The sequence below is a fragment of the Heloderma suspectum genome, chromosome 2 (assembly GCF_057233095.1).
Source record: "Heloderma suspectum isolate Gila_16-S chromosome 2, 16-S_ref, whole genome shotgun sequence".
In the NCBI taxonomy this organism is placed as follows: domain Eukaryota; kingdom Metazoa; phylum Chordata; class Lepidosauria; order Squamata; family Helodermatidae; genus Heloderma; species Heloderma suspectum.
In genome coordinates this window covers 318,435,221-318,452,914 of record NC_139459.1, presented here as the reverse complement: position 1 = coordinate 318,452,914, position 17,694 = coordinate 318,435,221, and the positions used below count along the sequence as shown (strand labels likewise).

Below are 17,694 nucleotides of genomic sequence, written 5' to 3'. Positions count from 1 at the left end.
AACTTAGTTCATATTGAAATCAATGGGGTTGACGTTATGACTAACTTGCCCCATTGATTGCAATGGGACCTAAGTTCAACTGACTTTGTCTGGATCCAGCCCAATACTTGTGTGTCAAATTCTCATCTATAATGTGTAATAAAACTTACCCAAGTTTTCTGCCCCTGCTCCAAATACATGGCTGTCTGTAGTCTGGACCAAGAATTGTATAATATGGTGGCATCAGGATACAGGGCACAGGTCAAATGTAATGGGAAACCATAATTTCCCACTGTATGAATGAACTACAGCAAGCCACAGGCTCATATGCTTTGCCCTAATTTTTCCTCCTTATTCACAGTCATGAGGAAGAGATCAGAAGCTTTCATTTCCTATTTTAAACAAGCCACAATGACATCTCAATTCAGGGAACTGAGGTTTGTATAAATTATGGTTATTGAGAACAAGCCAGGATCAAATCTTGGTTTCAGATTATGGCTCATGCTCAAACTAAAGTGTAAACAAACCACAGTTTCCTGAGTTCACATGTCAGGAGGAACTGTGGATAGTTTGAAACTACAAGTAGATGCTTCTGATCTTCTCTCCTGGTACATGAAAGAAAAGGCGAATCAAGGGGAGGGCACACTCAAACTTTTCCATGGTTCATTCCCATAGTTTCCCTCCATGTATGAACCAGCCCAGAATATGTTTTACTGCTTATTTTGGATGAGAATGAGGAGAACTTGACACAAGGATCTAATTTTTGACAGGAGTCCCATGTTTCTTGGAATATGTTTCTTGGTTGCTCTGTTCCACAAATTTCTAAGTTCCTAGGAAGAGGTGCTTTCAAAGACAAATAGTCATTTGTGGCACAGTTTTCTCTTGGACTACATGGCATAACTAGACATAGCAAGGTTGTTCTAGGTGGGCAGCATTCTGTACTTTTGCTTTCCATTGTTCTTGTTCCTTTCTTCTTCATTGGGTACAAGAAGTAATAATAATGAGTACATTCCAGGAGCAATCTGAGACAGTAGTGTTTTAAAGGAAACTGGAGCTTGAACTGTGTGAGGATCTGAAAACCTTAATCTGAAATAGTTGCATTCTATTGGGGGAATATTTTAATTAACAGCCTACTCATATTACTGTTAGGGATGGGTGAATCTGTCCATTCTGGTTTCTCTCCATTTCTCATTTTTCCAATCTTCAGTTCATTCTGTTCTGATTCTGCATCAGATTGCATTGTAATTTGTTCTTTAATTTTTTTTAAGTTCACATTGAAATTCATATGCATTTTGTATACATTTCTCCTAATATATACACATTTGCCTAACATATGCATTTTTTCAAGCAGCCTTCCCTAATATAATGCTTTTTTGTATGTTTCTTTCACCAACATCACACATTCTTGTGCACACTTTCCCCTGATATACGCATTTTTGTTTACATTTTTTGTTGGGAGAACTGCATCACAAAATCCAGAGAAGTGTGAATACTGAAGGACAACTGTGTTCTGGTTTGCATTTTAATTCAGGAAGTGTAGATTTAGGTGAATATCAAAATGCAAACGGAATGAAATTCTATTTCTACCACATCCCTAATTACTAAGCCTAGATGTATTTTACTGAGTAAAGTAGTAGAACTACAAAGTGTTAGATTTATTTAACTGACAGGATGCTAAATGATATCACTATTATCTCTTTCTGCACTGCAGATTATTGAATTGAACCTTCAGTCAGCTTGGCAATAATGGCAGATGAATATTCTGATAGTGCAATGCAGCAAACAGTATCAGCCACCAAATCTAGGACTCACTTATAACACAAATCACAGTGAACAAAATGCTTGTGCAGTAGATTGGAAAAAGGTTCATTATTATTTATTTGTCTTGCCTAGGAATACAAGACTAATGAAATTTCATTGAAAAGAATGCATGTCAGGATTACTATACATCATAAAGACACATCCCTCTAACTTTGTGGTGGAGATTTGTCTCTGTAATTAGATGTCTGCTTCTGCAATACTTTGGTGTCTGAAGGACATTGCCAAGTTCATGACAGAAAACAAATCACCTGCACAAAAGAAAAGACTTTATCTTTCAGGCATTTTCCACAACCATACTAAAGAACCATGCACTCAATGTAGTTATAGCTTATAATTTGATTGCAGAACAGAAATGTCATTTTCAGGCTTTCTTATATGTGGTCTTATGGGATTCTTTTTTAAAAGGGAAAATATTGATATACCTATATTAGTTTCTCTTGCTTCTGCTCTATATGTGGAAAGTGCATATGTACCTGTCTGTTGAAGAGGAGGCAGCCAAACTTTACATAAGAGCCACATATCAAACTGTTAATATGGATCAAGAGCCAGAAGAAATTCTGCAGATGCCAACAGCATTCTTCCTGAATATCATCTTCCTTAGCATTTGCCTTATAACCATTGCTCCTTATAAATGGATGCTATGCTGTAAAAAGCGCAGAACAATGGCTGGATTTTTCAAAAGAGAAACAAGTTACAAAATGTGTCATGTGGGAGGCTAGTAGCGCCATTATTGATATATCCCACCCCTGGCTTCCCCCCCCCCAACAGTAAGTCAGCAATCTCTGACCTCTGAGAATGCTCAGTCCTCTTTTGCTCCCCCACTCTCCAGGGTTTTTTCTTCTTCTTCTAAAAGTGTGTTTTGGGTGTGTGTGTTCTTTTCGGTACTTCTGCGAATCTTCAGGTTCCCCAAGCCTGCTGATACCTCCCTCTTTTGTGTGGCTGGTGCTTTTAGTTACTATGGGGTTTTCACTTGCAGCACTGCCACCACCTATGGGGATTCTTATATTTCTTGGCAAATGCTTTTATTTCAGGGCCTAAGGAACTCCCTGCCACTATATCTCAGATTTCCACAAGCTGACCCTTTTCTACTGCCACCAATTATCTTAGAATACTTTAAAAACTCCTTATAGCTTAGAAGAGGCTTAGGTGTGAGATGAGCACCAACAGTGAGACAAGACGAACTACTAAGGGCGCAATCCTATGGAGATAGACATCAGCCTCTGAACTCAGAGGCTGACGCCTATCCAATGCAGGGCGGCTGGAGCACAGAGCAGATCCTCTCCTCTGTATTCTAGCCACCCTGCATTTGTGGCTAGATGCACATTTTCGTTAGTCTAACTGTGGCTTTGGGGAGGGAAGGGGACTGGAGACCAGATAGGAAGCTGTCTAATGCAGCTTCCACAGTCTCCTCCCTGCCCCCAGGAATACCCTGTTTTTGTCCTCTCTGTGCTGCATTTATGAGCTCGGACACAATGGCGGCATGGAAAGAACTGTGCCAGCCCAGCTACGAGGAGGAGGAGAGGGAAGCGCAGTTCCCAGAAACCGAAAAATCCTATGGCCAACTATGCAGTGTCTAGCCGCCATAGGATTGCTCTCTAAACAGGTTTTTTCATTGAAGGGATGTTTTGTACATAAGAGAATACTATTTACTTTGGAGTTTTCAAAAGAATACTTGCTGACACTTCTTAAGGACTCAGGAGGCATTGCTGCTAATGTAAATCTCTTAATGCCTGTTTTTGTTTTGTTTTTTTTACCTCAGGCCAAATTCCCTAAACCTATTCCCCAGCAAAATTCACCCACAACCAGGTCCAGCTCTTGGGTACAGCATTCCTCTGATGCCATAGCTCTTCCTATTGTACTACTGGCTTCTTGGACAGTTTATCTGGTTTTTAATGCATGCTTGTGTAACCACCTTCTGGTAAAACCTTAAGGCAGCCTCCTGGCGTAACACATCTACCTGCTCCTTGATCTTCACTAGCAATGGATGGTTATCATCACACAGGGAAGAGATAGCTTAATATTCAGGTCTCAGCTATGTACCGTCTTCTCAACTTTTCCCTAGTCCTTCTATCACACACCACACTCCAAACAACAGACTTTCTCTTCCTTCTACCAACCAACTATCTGTAATTCTGTCAACTGTCATTTTCCAACTGCTCTTTTCCACCTAGCTAGAACCCCCAGCCAATCATAGCCTGATGTGTCCTAGACCAATCAGCATTGAATTTACCTGATCCAGGTCCCATCTATAAATATTAAAAGCAATGGTCTTTCTCTCTCTCTCTCCCTCCCTCTCCCCCTCTCCCTCTCCCCCTCTCCCCCTCTCCCCCATTTCAGAATCTGTCACCAAGCACTTATTACTACACAGGTCACCGTCTTTGACATACCAACAGCACTAGGCTTCAGGCCTACACAGATACATTATAATGCATACATTATATACATTAAAGATCACACTAAGTATTTAAACATTACAGAACATCAGCAGTTATTTATATGCACAGCATTTCTTCACAGATACATAAGCAATGATACTCTCCCCCTGAAGATTGGAATTAGTGTATATGATGTGCAATTCTGCAAGTTCAAAGGATTATGAAATGGTGTGTTTAATCCTAGCTAGTTTACCCTTTCTTTTAGTGCTTATTGGCAGAAATCACATCTGCAATGGAGAATAGACAAGACAGTATCGTAGTGTGTAGTTTTACTTTACCTCAGGAGTTCTGAATGTAAAGTCTATTAAGCTTATTGAAGCCACTTTTCAGACCACTGCTGTGCAAGTAAGATAGGTGGAGTCCCTTAAAATAAGGGCTGTGTGGAACTGGGAAACAGTATAAGGTACCTAACCTTAGGTACTGTCTTATATTGACTCAGACCACTGGCCTATTTAGCTCATATTGGGTTGGATCAAGATTTAAGCTAAATTAACTGAATTGGCAGAAATTGACTTTCCCACAGCCTCCTTCCCATGGTTGCCCCTCCAGCACACTGAAAATGCTACACAGAGAGTCAGAAGACCCTGATAATGGGGAGAGTTATAATGTGGGGGAGCAGGTTCCCCAAAATTGAGTAGAGGGACCTTCTTCCACAACTGGAGCTCTTCCTCTCAAAGAAGGCAGATCTTCGATACAACATTAGTCTATACCAGGGGCGGGCAACTTGTGGCCTTCCAGATGTTTTGGCCTACAACTACCATCATACCTCACCATTGGCTATGCTTAGAGAAGGCATGGGCTGGGATTTGGACCCCCCCACCTGCACCCCCAAGCCATACCCACAGAGCCCCTGTCCCTGCTTGATGACACCTCCCCCCACCCTGCCATGCTAGCCGAGCTGCCAGCATTTACCTGGGACCTGTCCTCAAGCACTGCGAGCATCTTTTTACAAAAAAAAAATGGTGATCGCAAATATGGCATATCTAGTTGTATACAAAATGGCACCATGAATGGCCCATATATGCAGATTTGCAGCAGCTCTCTGGGTTCCAGACAGCAGATGCCAAGGATTGGACCTTTTTGGTCAATTTTTGTGAAAAGGTCCTTTCTGTAAAAAGCATGTGCTCTGCTACTGAAACTTCCTTGTAACTTCCTTGAAATTCTTGCAGTTCCTCAGAGGTACTTCCTGAGCAGGATCCTTCAGCTTCAAGTTTTGGTTTAGATTACATTTGCTCAGCTGAAGAAACAGTGAATAGGAGTGGGATAGAATCATAGAATCATAGAATCATAGAATAGTAGGGTTGGAAGGGGCCTACAAGGCCATCGAGTCCAACCCCCTGCTCAATGCAGGAATCCAAGTCAGAGCATCCCTGACAAATGGCTGTCCAGCCTCGTCTTGAAGGCCTCCAGTGTGGGAGAGCCCACCACCTCCCCAGGTAATTGGTTCCATTGCCGTATTGCTCTGACACTCAGGAAGTTTTTCCTGATGTTCAGTCGGAATCTGGCTTCCTGTAACTTGAGCCCATTATTCCGTGTCCTGCACTCTGGGATGATCAAGAAGAGATCCTGGCCTTCTTCTCTGTGACAACCTTTCAAGTACTTGAAGAGCGCTATCATATCTCCCCTCATCAAACATTCCCATGCTGAATCTCTGTAAACAGCCTACATGTATGGACTCTGTTTAGACCTTTCACTGAACTTGTGGATCTAGGAAAAGGAATAGTGAGTGCAATTCCATTTTCTCTATCCATCCATGGAGACAGTGCAAATAGTACTTTGGAAATGGCAACTCTACACAAAATTGGTATGTCTTAAGCACATCTTCCCTTGTTTTTGCTGTATTGTACACAATAACAATTATACAGAAAACTAAATGCAATGGAACTTCTTCTCTCAACTGCACATGAAAGAAAAAGGTGCTGTCTAGGCAAAAATGGAAGAAAAATATAATTAAATCCGCTGACAATTTATGATTATAAAACATAGGCTGCCCAATATGCTAGTATCGCTCTCTTAACTTTACGTTTGCTGAAGAAAATGTTACATAACAAATAAAGGAATGTCATCTTATTCTCAAAGTCTGGTTGAAATTACTGTAATTTTTGCTTGGCCCCAGTTGGAACTATGTATTTTTAGTTCTCCCAACTGTGCTTCCCAACTTACAGCGTGTATGTTGCCTCTGCCACATAGAAGGAAGAGTCTGACTGTCTGCCTTGCATTTGGCACCTCTGCCTCCTAGTGACAGGCATGGCACCACCTGTTTATGGCAGTTATGCCTCCTTCCCAAGTGTAGTTCCTAGCTGAAATGATACCATGCCTACCCACCTGGCTTTGGACAACGCTGGAGACAATGCTGTTTATCCAATGGGTCAAGTCAAGTAAGAATTGTTGGTCCTAAATTATTCACATTAAGGAAACCTTTTCACCTACCCTCTCTTGTCACATCAGTGTGGTTTCATATAGCTTGAGTTTTTTCATATAGCTTGAGGCAGTTTAGGCTCAAGGGATGGAGAGAGATAGTGGACACTAGGGAGCACCCTGAGACATTGGAGTGATAAAGGCATAACACCATCTAAAGCCTCATCAGCCCGAGGAAAGCTCTCTTGGTCCCTGATGGTCTCTGTCATGCCCCCTCTGGAGGAATCCTCCTCAGGGGAAGAGCTACACACACACACGAAACTGAGGGCACCCAAGATCAGTCATGATCACCAGACCAGGAGGAGCCTGGGTCCTCAGGGGAGATGGCTGCAGGCCCATCCCTGTCATGGGGAGGGGACTCTGCCTCAAGCAACAAGCCAGTAGGGCTCCTGTGAGAAGGAGCACTCACTTTCTCCTGAGGACTCCTTCTTTGTAAGTATCTCCTCATGAGTAGGGCTCTGACTTGTAAGGTCTATTGCACTGCAGCTGAGCTCCATGTGGGACTCAGAAGGCTCTGGTGTTAAACGCCTTCAGTGTTTGCCTAACCCAGTGCTGGAAACACCATTCTTTCAGGTCCACTTTCTTTTGCCTTGCCTCTGGGATCTTGTCCTGTGACTGATGCTCCATGCTACTAAACCTTGGACTCCTTCTTGACTCTTCATCTGGGCTATCTAATGTATCTGCCTGCTTGCCTGTGTTTTGACCTCTGCTCTGCCTGCTATCTTGACCACTCCTGCCTTAACCTGAACCCCACTGGACTGAACCCTCTGTGCTTGAACATTTGCCTGCTTCATTACTTTGCTCTTTGCTTAGCCCCGTCACTCAAAGTCTGCTTCAGCTAATGCAGGACAGTCTCAGTGAGCATCTTTCAGGTGTGTCAGCAGTAAAGAGCAAAATACTAGATATATTATCTGATTTGATGCATGGTGAGGTTTCCTATCAGTCCCCTTTGTAGCAAGCAGACCACACTGAATTTGGGAAGGCTGGCTTTAACTAGTTAATAAGAATGTTGCAGGACAAACATGGAAATTAATAAAGTTGTGGCCCATATTGAACCCATTTACTGTCTCTTGTCTTTGTTCTAGTGGGGTGGCAGCCAAAAAAATTTAAAAAAATATTTCCAGCTGATTTACAAAATGTCATCTAAAAGCTAGGGGATTTAAAAGACAATTTTTTAAAAAAACTATAAATGTCTGTCTATGAATAAATTATGTACAGAAATTCCAAGTGGATCTGTTCCTGGGAAGAGAAAATATTCATGAAATTTATTTTATTTATTACATTTCTATACTGCTCAACAACCAAAGTTGTCCGTGGAGTTCACAACAATTATAACCATAAAATACAACATGATACAGTACAAAATAAAAGTTTAAACAATAGCAGGCTTATGAGCATCCAGTGCAGAGCAGGAGGAGCGGTGGAGGTATCCATCACCTCTGCCACTATTCCTGCTCTGCATTTTCAGTAGATGGGCTTTTTTCGCCCATCTAGTTGGGGAGTTCCAGAGAATGCTGCTCCCTCCCTGCCCAACAGAACACCCCCTATACCCCCTCTCTGAGGTTGAGTTCCTAGTCTAGACAAGGCAGCCAGCATTGTTCTTTCCACATTGGCTGCAAAGGGGAGTGGGGGCAGATCACAGATTCCTGGATCCAAGGTTGAAGTGCTGTCTCTGTCCTCGGATCCCAGAATCCAAAGTGCCCTATGGCCCCCAGATGCTGCCTAGGGGCCAAAGGATTGCTCTTCCTGAAAACCAAATGAAGACTCCAATTTAATAAAATATCTAATAAGATAAGTTATATATCATCTGAATATAACTTACCTTATTATCTACTTCAGGTCTAGATTATCCATTGTACTAGGCAATGTATTAGGGTTCAGCTCATGCCTCATCTACTAAAAAGCATGACTTTCTAATATGGCAGTGGCCCTCTTCAGAAGTTGCTTCCAGATGTACATTATGTGTACATGGAAGAAGTATAACCATGCCCACTGCCCCAGCCCCCAAAATCACCATGCCCCACTGACCCCTGAAACCAGTGTGCATTAGTAGAAAGGTCTGAAAGCAGCACCTGTGAGCATGCTCCTTTCATACCTCCCCGCTAATGTGCAGAGGTCTGTGGGGGAGGCCAGTAAGGAGCCACAACATGAGGGGAGTTGCCCATCAGTGTCAGAGGGCATGGTCCAGACACCAATGCATGTGTTTAGTGAATGAATGGATGCAACGTCTGAACAGATCTAGTATCAATAGTCCATCATCATGATGTCTTCTAGAAAGGATCTCAGTCATAGGCCACAATCAAGAGAAACACCAGGCTAGCAGCATGTGCCAGTAGAATACTGAAGTTATACTTCTTGAACATTAACCCCTAATTCCATATGGCGAACCACATTTAAATCTCTGGAAAAAAGTTTCTGAATGATTTTGTCACTTGGCTTTACATATCCTGTTCAAGGGGGGATCCTGTTGGAGGCACTCCAAAATCCTGTTGGTCTCATGCAACTTAATCAGACAGAGTGTCTCACTTCCTATAGACCTGTCTGAAGCAAATTCTGAACTGACAGACATCAAAAAAGGTAGACATAAATGTGAGATGACTTATGGAAAGGCACATCTAGATCCAAGCCAGTAAGCTATTAAGTTTTTCTACAGTTCCATATTTAAGTTGTTAATAAAATGTTTGTTCTTAACTGGCTTCTTCTTCAGGAAGATAGCACAGTACCTTTGTGAATTGTGGATATTGTTAAATAATCAGCCACTACAGAAGGCTGCCAAATAAATGAGTTTCAAAAGAATTAGAAGCCTATATTAGCAGGAAGATTTATACACATGGGCAGAAGTATACTACAAGATAACTAAGTTATCCCAGGGATCATATTTAGTCTGACCTCTCTGCCACGACCTTCCCGTCTTGGGTGTCCCTTCATGGTTTAGCTCACGACGTCATTGAGGTGCTAGAGCAATTGAGGTGATGCCTTTTTTTGGACCACGTAGTCTTAACGTTACTAGAATCAAGATTTTAAACCATATGCTTTACTTCAGTAAAAGGTAAAGGTGTCCCCAACCAGTCGTGTCTGACTCTAGGGTGTGGTGCTCATCTCCATTTCTAAGCCAAAGAGCCAGCACTGTCCGAAGATGCTTCCGTGGTCATGTGGCCGGCATGACTGAACACCGAGGTGCACGGAACGCTGTTACCTTTCCCGCCGAAGCAGTACCTATTTATCTACTTGCAATTTCTTGCTTTCAAACTGCTAGGTTGGCAGAAGCTGGGACTGAAAACAGGAGCTCACTCCGTCACACAGCACTCGGGTCTCGAACTGCTGTCCTGCCTACGTTCCAGTCTGCAGTTCAGTGTCTTAACCACTAAGCCACCACAGCCCCTACTTTACTTCAGAGTTTGGAGTAAAATGAATAACATAATGTTACATGTTCTGGCTATTGGTAAAATGTCTGACTGTTTCATTCCAATCTAAAGGGCAGGAGCAGTTGAGAGCAAGACTATAGTAACTGGATTGCAGTAGGCAAAATAAACAAAATAAGGAGTAAAGATAATGGTAATACAAAGCACACCCCAATTACTGAACCAAAATATATGTATGACTAAACATATACCCAAATGGAACACTATTTATATTGTGAAGAATCCTTCATCAGTCCCAAGAAAGGAATGAAATATATAGATAAAAAGAATATACCAGGAATAGGTGAATTGTCTGCTCCTATAGTAATTCCCAGATAGATTTTCTTTCTTCTGGCTATGCCTGAGTCGAGATGTAGAAAAACTCAGAATCCTACCCATTACTACTGCCATAGGCAGCAGTACCCAGCTGATATCTGGCAAAATAATCCAGGAGGCCTACAAAATTTACAGAATAGAACTGGATGAATCTGTTCATCCCTAATATGTTCTTTCTCCATATAGATCTTATTCTGTAACATCCTTGATTTTACCATTCAGATTTCACCACAAAAAGTTCTTTTTTAACAGTTGTCAGGATCCAAAGACATTAAAATGTAAAAATACATATTTGCAAATATCCAAATTACCAAATGTAACAAAGGATATAAAAACCAATGATTATAAATCCTAGGCCACACAAAAAGAATTTGCTAGATAGGTAATAATACGTCAGCTAATTTATAGAAACATTTTCATATTAGCTCTATACACTAGATCAGGAACTGAACGTAAAGAAAGCGGAGAGTGGATCACACCATGCTCCTGACCTCCATGTATCCATGGGCTTTGTACGTATTTACTATTTTCCTACTACAGATTTAGACTTTATATGGTTTTAAAGTCATCCCCAGACTTTGCCAGTGAATGTATGATGATGGTTTTATAATAATTATAATTTATAATAGGTTTTGCAACATAAGTTTTCTGCAATGGGTCAGAGAGGGCTGAAGTATTGCTTCCTTTCTCCCCCTACTTTGCAGAGTGGTGGGAAATTTGTTGTGTGCTGCAAGTCCCCCATGGGGCACTCAAAGGGTGCAGAGTTCAGCCTTTATTACCACAATTATTATTATTATTATTATTATTATTATTATTATTATTATTATTTCGTAACTCTTTGAGAGACGTGGGAGACTGGATCTTCACCATGTGTAAACCAGTGAATACTGTAATCCTATGCATATTTTCCTGGAAGTAAGTCCTACTGAACACAGTGGAATGTGCATATGAATGCATATAAACCTGCTGTAATTGAATGCATTCTTCCTTTGGGAGTAAGCCTTATGTAACCAGCAGGTTTCTCTTCAAAGTAAATATGCATAGGATTATGCTACAACTTCTATAAAACTTAATGTAGGTTTTGTACCATATGTAAAACTTTACAAGCCTAGAAAAATATCTCCTTATTTCCCATGGCTATAATTGTATAGATTATGGCATTCAAAATACACATATGGGGGTGGAGGTGGGATGTGATACTTGCTCACATGGGATTTTAAGGTCATGACAATCTGCACTGGTATAATTGGCTGGTTCTATCAATCTCATTTTGTTATGGCAAGCCCCTTGCCTTGTTGTTCCTATGCTTCCTTCAAGGATCTTGCTGCACAAGGCAAGGTGGAGGTAACAGCCATCCATAACATTCTGAAGCAGGGATACAAACAAGCGCCTTTCCTCACCTTCATTATGTAAATAAGCCCCACAAATCTTCAAGAAATGAGGTGTTATTATCAATCAGTCATGAAATGTTTGCTGCTGCATGGGAAGAGGAAATTGCCTGCAGACTATCAGGGAGAGTCTGAAAGCAATTTCCGTGTGTAAGGTTTTGAAATAAAAGAAGGGCATGCAGTGCCTGATATTTTTGCAGCCTTGGCTATAAAAGGAGTGAGGTGATGGGTGAATATTAAGGACACATGAATGTTGTGTATTGGAATCGTGTTCAAACTCGCACTGGATGGTTGCCTCTACTTCTGCTCAGTTGTAAGGGAGCTCCTGACCATGTAGGCTTAGGAAAATAAAAACTCCCCCTATCCCCAGAGAAGAAAGTATACCAACCTCTTCATGCTTTTTGTAGCATATTCACAGCCATTGTAATCTAGGGCAGAGGCGGGCAGAGGGGGGCAGAAAGTTGATCTCCTGTTGTTTCGGACTTCAACTCCCAGCATTTCTGACCATTGGCTGTGCAGGAAGGAGCTTCTGGAAGCTGAAGTCCCAAACATCTGGAAATCTACTTTCTGTTTCTGCCTACACCTGATCTAGGGGATGGAGTGTTGGACCTAGACAAGAGAGACTTAAATAAAAATCCTTGCTCAGTTGTGAAGCTCATTCTATGAATGCATCTGGGCCTGTCATTATCTCTCGCCCTAACATACCTGACAGTGCTGTTGTGATGATATGATAACATGGGATAATCCCATGTATGCTGCTTGTTCATGTATGCTGAATATGTTGAGATTTGGTGGAAGCTCTTTTTACTTTAAACCAGATTTGGACATCTCTTCAAACAGAGAACAACTTCAAATAGAGGACGGTCCTCTACCAGCTCTCCAAAACAGAGGACTATCCTTGGTAGAGTAGGACAACTGAGGCAAGCCGCAGTGGCACTCATGGAAAGTCACAGGTTACATGTTGATTAAGTAGTAGATTATTAATTTTAAATCATAGTTTCATTTCACAGATGAAGGAACTCTGCATGGACCCATGTTTATTCAAGAGCCATTTGATGTCACTTACTCGATGAATTCTGAAGATCCAGAAGTACTTCTGAACTGTACAGCCAGTGGACATCCCTTGCCATTCTACAGGTAAGGTTTCTTGTATCAGTATCACCATTTTGAATGGCATTGAGAAGAGGCCAAAAGAATATCACTCAACTCTAACATTTTCCTAATGAAAAATAAGCAACTGAAATGCAGAAATGAAGGTTCATGTTGTGCTGAGTGTAGCCCTGTTGTGAGGGCTTAAAATAGGTAGAGCAATGGGGTCATGTGCACTGTATGCTTTCTCTGTGATCGTGGCCCCTGATAAGGCAGCATCTGCAATCTCTGAGAGAGTTCTACGCAGGGAGTTCTATTAACATTCAGGCAAACATTTGTAGAACTTCCTTTCACACCTTGCCAATTCAACATGTCAAGCTCTGAGCTGAGGGCCATGGGGCCAGTGTACATGGCTCCTTCGCTCTACCAATTTAAGTCTGCACACATTCAGGCAAGTGCCTGAACAGGTCTAGAGTGTTCATGTTGTAGGGATGTCAGAGAAATCTATTTGGGGGTGGAGTTCTATGGGTTTTCCTAGGTTTGGCCCCCCAGACTTCATTTCAGTTCCCACTGCAGCACCCAGCTTGGGCCAGTTTGTAGATTTTTCTGGGCATTTTGTGCAATTTTTTCCCCACAGGTTCTGCAATTCGCACAAACTGAGGAACCTGCAAAAAATGTGCAGAAAAGTTCCTGGAGTGCAGGAAAAAGCCCACAGCTTGGGTCACACACACAAATTGAGTCACACACACCACGGAACTCCATTGAGTCAAAAAAGAACTGGATTTCCCAGTGGCAGAAATCTCTATCATGTTGTGATGTTTAATTTTAATCACAATGGGCTTTTGAAATTTGACTATGAATTTTTGGCACACATATTGCATATACCATCTCCCTGTATAACATTCCTTCTCGCTTATCTCTGCTTTTTGATAAGGCCCTTTGATAAGGCCCTTGAACCATTTCCAAATAGTGAGCTAAGTTGTTTCTTCTTCTTCTTCTTCTTCTTCTTCTTCTTCTTCTTCTTCTTCTTCTTCTTCGCCATAAAAGTACTCTTTTGAATTCTGCTGCTTACAAAGTTGCAAATAAAAACTTGTTTTTTTAATAGAAATAGAAGTATAAGGTTGGATCAAATGTTAGTTCCATGTAGAAGATACCACTGAAAAGAATGATTGACATTGGATACAAGCCATGGACACAATCTATAGTTGGCTCCATGTCAGAGAAATCAAGATCTGGGTTACAAATGTTAGGGTGCAAGCCATTGAATCCAATAATAAGCTTCGCCATTAGGAAAGTTTCCAAAGGAGCTTTAAGATAAGAAGGCTATACATAGTTACCTTCTATTATAATCAGAACAGGAGATGATCATGGGATCGATCAATGAGCATATTAGAATTAGGGATGTCAGACAAATCTGCTGCAGATTCAAATGAGGCCAGATTCTTTGGAATCCGGCCTCAGGAATCCGCAGAGGATTGGGACCACTTACCTCCGCTCCAGGAGGACTGGAGGCGGAACGGCACTCAGCTGCTTCTTGCCAGCCAGAGCTGTTCACCTCCTCCCTGTCCCTGCCGATCTCCATGTCTTTTCTTTTTTAAAAAAAAAAATGGTGATCGGCAGGATGTGCCCATAGACTTAGATGCAAAATAGAGCTGTGAATCTTGCGTATAAGCCTATGGACACACAGATTTAGATGCAAGATTCATGAGTCTATTTGTGTCTAAGTGTATGGGCACATCCTGCCCATCGCTTTTTTTTAGAAAAGACATGGCAATCGGCAGGGACAGGGAGGAGGTGAATGGCTCTGGCTGGCAGGAGGGAAGGTAAGTGGCCCCCAAGCCGGTTTCCGCTCCTCCCCCCTGAATCCTTGAGGAGTGGAACCACTCCGGAGTAGGGATGTCAGAGAATTTCTCCACGAATCTCAGGGAGGCCGAATGCCAGCGCATTCGCCCCCCCCCCGAAATTGGTGGAGAAACGGTCTGTCCCCCCCGCCCCCCCCGGGACAAGACTCACCTTGGTCAAATGTCCCTGGTGGCGGCGGCTCTGGCAGCGGTTCGGCAGCGGCGGTGGCCGGACTTCCGACCGGCTGCCACCGCTGCCATTTCCAAGTAAAAACAAACAAACAAACAAGCAAATGTGATAGGCTACGTAAAGATTTACGTAGCCTATCATGGCTAGATTTTAAAAAAACACCATGATAGGCTACGTAAATGTTTACGTAGCCTATCACGGCTGACTTAAAAAAAAAATGCGTACGCAAATGGCGGCGCCCATGGGCGCTGCCATTTGCATTCCTTATTTTGGCACATGTAGTCTACGTAAACATTTACATAGACTATGGCGAAAATAAGGGCAACGCAAATAGCGTTGCCCTTATTTTTGCTGTAGTCTACATAAATGTTTACGTAGACTACACGTGCCAAAATAAGGAACGCAAATGGCAGCGCCCATGGGCGCCGCCATTTGCGTACGCATTATTTTTTTTAAGTCAGCCGTGATAGGCTACGTAAACATTTATGTAGCTTATCACAGCTGACTGCAGGGATGCAAACGGCGGCGGCTATGGCCGCCGCCATTTGCGTCCCGGCAAGAGACGACATTTCGCGGCTGGAGGGACGGGGCACCTCCCCCCTGGCCAGAATTTCAGGGGGAGGGACGGAACGCCTCCCCCGCACCGCGAAGCAAGCTTCGGGATCAGGTAAGTGACTTTCGGCCATCCCTACTCCGGAGGATTCCAGGGGGAGGAATGGATCGCCTCCCCCACACCCGTACACCCCTAATTAGAATAGCTTCACTGACAAAATAGTGTTGAAGAGCTGAAATTGGTTGATGGCTGTCAGACCAATCCAAAATTTTCTACAGCATTACAAAAGAAGTTCCCAAAGGCTGTCCTATTTACTTCACTTGACATAGATGACGTTCTTACAAAATATCATGGGGGTTGAATGAAGGAAGGGTTGAACTGAACTCAGCTTCAACATTTGATAAAATATAATTACAAAATGCATGTGTTCTCATCCATTGGATTGAGAAATGCAAAGGCAGGCAGCCCTACATGAGGAGGGCTCTGGATAGGGGTGAATGCTCCTTCCTTGTTCTCCTCGACCTCTCAGCGGCTTTTGATACCGTTGACCACGGTATCCTCCTGGACCGCCTGGTGGGGTTGGGCATTAGAGACACCGTATTGCGGTGGTTCCGGTCCTTCCTCTCCGGCAGGTACCAGAGGGTAGCACTGGGAGAGGAGGTTTCAGACCTGTGGCCACTTACTTGTGGGGTGCCACAGGGCTCCATCCTCTCCCCGATGCTATTTAACATCTATGTGAAGCCACTGGGGGCTATCATCAGGAGGTTTGGGTTGCAGTGTCATCAATATGCGGATGACACGCAGCTCTACCTCTCATTCAAATCTTCACCAAGGTTGGCTGTAGAATCCCTGTCCAAATGTCTGGAGACGTTGAGTGGCTGGATAGGGAGGAATAAGCTGAAGCTAAACCCTGACAAGACCGAGGTACTTTTGGTGGGAGACAAGAGGAGGTTAGGGGATGTTGACCTGGTGTTGAATGGGGTACGGCTACCCTTGAAAGACCAGGTCCACAGCCTGGGGGTCATTTTGGACTCCCAGCTGTCCATGGAGGCTCAGGTGTCAGCTGTGAGCCGGACAGCACTGTATCAACTCCATCTGATATGGCGGCTGCACCCCTTCCTTCCCAACCATCTGCTCCCATCAGTAGTACATGCCCTGGTCTCCTCTCGTTTAGACTACTGTGATGCGCTCTACATGGGGTTACCCTTGAAGACGGTTCAGAAACTGCAGCTGGTACAGAACGCGGCGGCTCGCCTGATTAAAGGCAGCCGCCGGCAAGATCACATCACTCCAGTGCTGAAGGAGTTGCACTGGTTACCAGCTGTTTTCCAAGCCAAATTCAAGGTGTTGGTTTTGACCTTTAAAACCCTATATGGTTCCGGCCCAGCCTATCTTAAGGAGCGCCTCCAGCAGCACCAGACAGGCCACTTAACAAGATCAGCCTCGGATGGCCTTCTCTCTGTCCCATCAGCCAGGACAGCTAGACTGGTGGGGACGAGGGAGAGGGCCTTTTCTGTGGTGGCCCCCACTCTGTGGAACTCCCTCCCTAGGGAACTCCGTCATGCCCCCTCTTTAATGAGCTTCCACCGTCCATTAAAAACGTGGTTGTTCAGGCAGGCATTTGGGGTGGGTTAGGGTATTTTAGAAAATATTTTTATTGTAGAATTTTATTTTTTTAAAACTCTTTTATTGTATGTTTTACATCGCCCAGAGTGGCTGGGTGACCAGCCAGATGGGCGATTAATAAATTTAATAATAATAATACATCCCTTCCTTTTTGTTATGTTTAAAGTACCATTGACTTCAATGGGCTTATACAGTCCAATGCTGACACACCTGAAAAAGGAGAGAGAGCTGGTTTACAATGTTGTGAAAGTGCATGACAAGGTTATTATGACATAGCATTGTGTTGAAGGGGCATTGTGGTGCAAAAATATGGAGGGCACTTGCAGGTGGCTGCTAACAGGAACTCTGCATGGCAGCCTCAAAAAAGCAGGGGGGGGTAAACAGAGAAAATAAACACTGCCACTTCAGCCACTGATCAGTAAGCCTTCCCCAAACTTTCAAATACTTCCCTCCTCTCAGCCAAATAATGTCTGAAATGACCTTCCCAAATTTGGTATCAGTGAATGAGGTAGCAAATCTGGTGGGGTCATTTTATAACAGCCATCATAGTTTGGCATAAGTGCTGTATCCCCATTTTATATGTAGCATACAGAAGATACAAGACCACAGAGCTTCCC

The 17,694-nt window shown here is 43.1% G+C and overlaps 1 protein-coding gene across 1 annotated transcript in view; it reads left to right on the top strand.

Annotated features, from left to right (window-relative positions):
- The first annotated feature begins 12,793 nt into the window (after positions 1-12,793).
- The window catches only part of CNTN6 (contactin 6), a 247,999-nt gene continuing 243,098 nt past the window's right edge, over positions 12,794-17,694 (top strand). Inside the window, 1 exon segment of the mRNA XM_084840343.1 lies at positions 12,794-12,915. Coding sequence (XP_084696469.1) covers positions 12,812-12,915 — 104 coding nt within the window. The 5' untranslated portion in view covers positions 12,794-12,811.